Raw genomic sequence first — 5178 nt, 5'->3', positions numbered from 1 at the left:
TGTGATTGTTTGCATTGCATCTTATCTTTTCTATTTTATACTTGCCAGGAAAATCATATCTCTAAGGGTGATCCTCAAAATGAGGGAAAGTTACCTAAAAACCCGGATACTCAAGAGATTCTTGAGATGCCTGCTTTTTGTGAAGTCATACTAAAGAAAGAAATTGAGGAGCCGGATGAAACCGCAGCCGCAAAGAAAAACTGTGTAGAAATCCTTGAAATACTAGCCAATCAAGAAAGTGAAGACATTTACAGTGAACTTCAATTGAGTGAGGGGAAAGGAACAGCAGCACCAGAAAATTTTAGATCTTTAAAATATCCATCCCAAGAAAAACTGATTCGCAGTGTAGTTGTTCAGTCACCTGCCGCGAAAAGAAGAAAGATTAATTTTAAATACTTCAATGAGGATGATGAAACAACCAATCTTGTTTGTGGAGAGGTGTTGAAGCCAAGTACAAAATTGCAATGCTCACAATGTAATAAGGAATTTTCAGAACGTCTAGTGCTTTTAATGCATATGACTCTTCACTACAAATCAGGTAAATCTATATGTGGGAAATGTGGCAAGATGTTTAGCAATCCACAATCATACAAAAACCATATAAGGAGTCCATGCAATTATGAACTTGGAGTTAATACCCCTACTGTTGACAATGTGAAACATTCTGCCTCTGAACACTTCATTTGTACTCTATGTGGACAAGTTTTTGGTCTGCTGTCAGAGGTGTACGACCATTGCAGGATATTTCATGTGAGAGGTGGCACCAATGTGTGCATAACTTGCAAATTTGTATCCAAAACTACAGCTCATGCCGAGCAACATTTTAAGGAGACCCATTTAAAAAATAGTCTTATTTGCATACAATGTAAACGTCTGTTCCACTCCATGGCTGAAATGTGGATCCATAAAGAAGATCTTCAGCATGGATTGCACCTAGAATGTCCTGAGTGTTGTGAGCGGTTCTCGTCTATGTCACATTTATTGGCCCATATAAAAAGCCACACTTGTATTTCTTTTTTTAGTTGTGAATTTTGCCAGCTAATTTTTACCTCCATTGAGTGTGTTGAAGCTCATATTTTGAATCATATATCAGCAGGAGATAATAAAGTTGTTAGATGCATTTTTTGTAAGGATGGAAATTCAAGCAAACAATCCAGGCATTTACAGTATCACTCTCATAGTTATATGTCCCGTAAATCCCCTTCACTCCCCAGCACTTCCAAAGAAGTGAAAGATATTCCCTCTAAGCTTCCAGTTGAAATTAAAACACCTCACACTTATGTATCGCCTTCATGTCACAACAATCGTAATGACTTAGAAGTTAATGCCCCTCAGCTGCAAGTTAAAATTGAAGCACCTCATAGTGATAAATTTACTGTCTCATCAGCTGCTGCTTGTCCGTCAAAAACTCCTCAAGAATGCAATTTAGATTCCGATATTGAACTGAAATGTGATGATTGTGATGAAGTATTTACAAATGAAAGACAAATGTCTTCGCACCTTCAAATTCATCAAAGCCGGGGTGATTTCTCTTGCATAGAATGTGGTGTGCAATGTAACAGTTTCAAAGCACTTACAGCTCACTATCAAGAGCATGTTAAGTTAGAAGAAAGTGGAGATGGGAACTGGACCTCTGATGAAGAAAATTAGCTTTTTTTTATTATATGAAAAATCTCTCTCAGATGTGTTTTATTCATGTATATATGCATTATTTTTTGTAGGATTTTGTTTTTCTTTTTAAATATATTCAACGGTTGTGATTTAAATTGGAAGAAATAAAACTTTGGTGTATGCTTTGAAATTGTATATCCTTTTATTTGAGAAGTGGAATGTGTCTTCGTTATGTGAAAAATGCCAACCAAATTACACCTCAGAGTCAATCTGTGATGATCTTGCTCGAAATCGCCCCAGCGTCCAGCCTGCCATGCGGCTCGGTCGCGGCTGCGCTACTCAGCACTCAGCACTCAGCGCGCACTCGACACTGCGAGTACGGCGCACCTCCTCCGTCGAGGCGAGGCTAGATTGGACTCCAACTTCTTGGCGGATCGTCCATAGCGATTTGGAACCACCCTTCTCTAGGGTCTCGCAGTCAGGACTTAGCTGGACCAACCCTGCGTTCCAGTTAGTACTGGTCACGTCCGTGAGTTCACGAGGGAGGAACCAACGCATCATTATCTTTTTTTGGTCTTCCGCACTCTGTGCTATTAACTCCGACTCACGATTGGGCTTGTCCGCTGGACAAGTACGCTTGACAAGTGGGCATGTGTCTCCTTATTGCGCAAACCTTACAACGAGGTGAATTAGTACGGCACTGTGAGATTCGTCAGGTTTTCCAACTGAAGCAGACACAGCCATTTGTGGGCTTTTCAGCAGAGTGAAACGTCCTCTGCAGTCTTTTCCTTCTTATCACAACGCTCGACTGATAAGCTTTGTCCGCGTTTTCGGGCGAGAGGCAGAAGCTCTATCAGCTGCTACCCTCCCCTTGCCCACTTGCTGGGGTAATCTTCAGCACGGCAAGACGACGTCATACGACGTCATACCACTAGAGGCCGAATCACCCTGCTTCCCGTGGTTGGACTGTACCGGGGGTAACTGTGAATACGCAGCAGTGTTGCGGGTTTGCCTACTCTTTACACCCGTAAGGGGCCGTGGCCCCTGCGGCCATATTGAGTATGCAATCCCGCAACACTGCTGCGTATTCACAGTTACACAACACTACGTTCACGCGTGTGAGCGGGTTGCCTACTCGTTCGGACCTGAAGGCGCCGCCGCCATGGCAGAGACGACGGATCGAGCGCTCGCGCCATATCCCGGTGAAGAACGAATGTGGACGGGGGGACGAATCTGGTGTCAGCACACCTTTACGTGAAACATTTAAACTGGCATTTCCGGCCCCAAAACTGATTTCTGTGATTGGATGTCATGACTGATGCTCTTTGTTTATTGCTACACAGCGGTCGCAGGCATGTCAGCTGACCAGCCCCCAGAGGCGGCCCAGCCGCCGCCGACCCGCCGGCTCCGGCACCTGTTCGACGGCGACGAGACCAACGTGTACAACAGCGAGTTCTGCAACCTGTGCGCCGGCACGCCGGGCCCGGACCTGCTGCGCCGCTGCGTCGACATCTTCGAGGAGGCCACGGCGCACAGGATGGCGAGTGTCGACAGCGCTGGTCCTTTTGCGCATCTTTAGTTTACCAACCTGTCCTGTAAAGGGAATGTCTTTCCTCAGGCCCACGAGCGGAAGGACGCATTCCTCTTCCAGTACGGCGCCACGGACGGCCCGTGGGACTTCCGGGAGGAACTGAGCCGATTCCTCTCCAAGCGCTACGACGACCAAGTGAACGAGTGAGCATAAACGAACGTGTTTTCGAAATGTACTCAACTGCCCCAGAAAAGTTGGTGTCTCACGCAACCCCTCCGTTTCACCTCGGCTGATGGTCGAGTGTAGGGATGACTTGGTCCTGACATGCGGTGCGTCGCACGGCCTCCAGCTCATCCTCAACTCTTTCATCGAGCCCGACGGTGTCATCTTTGTGGAGGAAGTCACCTACATGATCGCCATCGCGGTCTTCAGGGAGTTCTCCGGGATGAAGATCGTCTCAGGTGCGTGTACCGTGGACTGGCGCACCTGCTGTGTCTTTGCCCTTTTGGTGTTTTTTTTTTTTTGCCTTGATTAAAACTGTTTCCCTCGCCGCCGTCGCGGTATAGTGCCCTTCTCTGACACGGGGGTCGTGGCGTCCGAGCTGGAGCGGCTGGCACGGGAGGAGAAGGCTAAGAGAGGCGACCGATCGACGGGGAAGCCGTTCTGGGCCGTGTTCTACTCCATCCCCGTGTACCACAACCCGACCGGAGTGTGCACCAGCCAAGGCAAGCGCCTGCGGACGTCAGGGTAGGCAACCCACCGCAGCGCCACGCCCGCTGCAGCCCGTGGTTGCCTATGCTGCGCCCGCCCATGTACCGTGGGTACGGGCCACGACAAACCATAAGAAAACATAGGTTTTTTCAAAAAGTCCCTAATGTATCCATTTTTTTTTTCAAATTTTCCCGAAAAAATTGTGCAGAAAACATTTTTTTCAGAAAACTGGAACTTTTCCGGAATATTTAAATGTATATCCCTGACAAGCGCGGTATGTGTGACGCAGAGGTGGGCGCCGAGGTGGTGCGGGTAGCGCAGTCACTCGGCTTCCTGGTGGCCTGCGACGACGTGTACAACCTGCTGCACTACGGGGCCGGGGCCGCACCTCGCCGCCTGCACTCGCTGGAGCGGAGCCTGGCCCCGCCGGCGGGCGCGGCCGGCCCGCGCCGGCGCCACGTCGTCTCCAACGGCAGCTTCTCCAAGATCCTGGCCCCCGGGGTGCGCGTGGGCTGGCTCGAGGCCCCCGCCGACCTCGTACAGCAGCTGAGAACCTCGTGAGTAGCTCAGCCCTCCTCCCTCAACAACCCCCCTCCCCCACCAACTCAACGACAGACCTTCTCCTTCTCCTAGGGGGATCCTGAGGAGCGGTGGTGGCGTCAACTCGTACACGGCCGGCGTCATCTGCAGCGCGCTGCAGCTGGGCCTGCTGGACAAGCACCTCGACCACCTGGTGGCCACCTTCAGGGTAAGGGCAGCTCGGCCGCGTCGTTCGTCTCGCACCGAGAAACGACATATCGAACCGATATCGGAATAATACCGAAATGCCGTTGATTGCGCCGATTTCGGTGTAGTTTTAATAGTTTTTTTGACATATCGTCGAGACAGTCGCGTACAGAGTCCGATGCTCCTCCTCGTGCCGCAGGGTCGCATGCGCGCGCTGTGCGACGCCCTGGAGGCGGCGCTGCCGGCGGGCTGCTCGCTGCACCCGGCGCGCCCGGCCGGCGGCTACTTCGTGTGGCTGCGCCTGCCGCCCGGGCTGGACGCCGAGGCGGTGCAGCGCCACGCCCGCGACACGCGCCGCGTCTCCGCCTTCCCCGGCGCGCTCTTCTCGCCGGCCTCGGCCTCCTCGGCGCACGGGCCCGCCGCCGGCAGCAGCCACCTGCGCCTCGCCATCGCCTTCCACGACGAGCAGAGGCTGGCCGCGGCCGCCAGGGACCTGTGCTCCGCCATCGCCGAGCTCATACAGCAGCGTGGCGACGTCCTCGTGTGAAATCAACCGGGCTTTTAACATGTTTTTACAATTACTATATTTTTACATAGAA

General features: G+C 51.1%; 2 protein-coding genes across 2 annotated transcripts in view; both read left to right on the top strand.

The window, feature by feature from the left end:
• Positions 1-1650, top strand: part of LOC113207996 (zinc finger protein 569) — a 5758-nt gene extending 4108 nt beyond the window's left edge. The window contains exon 2 of the mRNA XM_052273895.1: positions 49-1650. Coding sequence (XP_052129855.1) covers positions 49-1650 — 1602 coding nt within the window. The remainder of the gene's footprint in view (positions 1-48) is intronic.
• The window catches only part of LOC113207999 (2-aminoadipate transaminase), a 9455-nt gene extending 4283 nt beyond the window's left edge, over positions 1-5172 (top strand). Inside the window, exons 2-8 of the mRNA XM_052273888.1 lie at positions 2955-3151; positions 3230-3345; positions 3449-3603; positions 3709-3867; positions 4143-4410; positions 4487-4601; positions 4779-5172. Of these exons, the coding sequence (XP_052129848.1) occupies positions 2966-3151; positions 3230-3345; positions 3449-3603; positions 3709-3867; positions 4143-4410; positions 4487-4601; positions 4779-5126 (1347 nt within the window). The 5' untranslated portion in view covers positions 2955-2965 and the 3' untranslated portion in view covers positions 5127-5172. The remainder of the gene's footprint in view (positions 1-2954; positions 3152-3229; positions 3346-3448; positions 3604-3708; positions 3868-4142; positions 4411-4486; positions 4602-4778) is intronic.
• Positions 5173-5178: the final 6 nt, after the last annotated feature.

The sequence above is a fragment of the Frankliniella occidentalis genome, unplaced genomic scaffold, assembly GCF_000697945.3.
Source record: "Frankliniella occidentalis isolate FOCC.00 unplaced genomic scaffold, Focc_3.1 Scaffold311, whole genome shotgun sequence".
Taxonomy (NCBI): Eukaryota; Metazoa; Arthropoda; class Insecta; order Thysanoptera; family Thripidae; genus Frankliniella; species Frankliniella occidentalis.
Note: the sequence above shows the minus strand (reverse complement) of the source record. Positions and strands in the feature narration are given on the sequence as shown.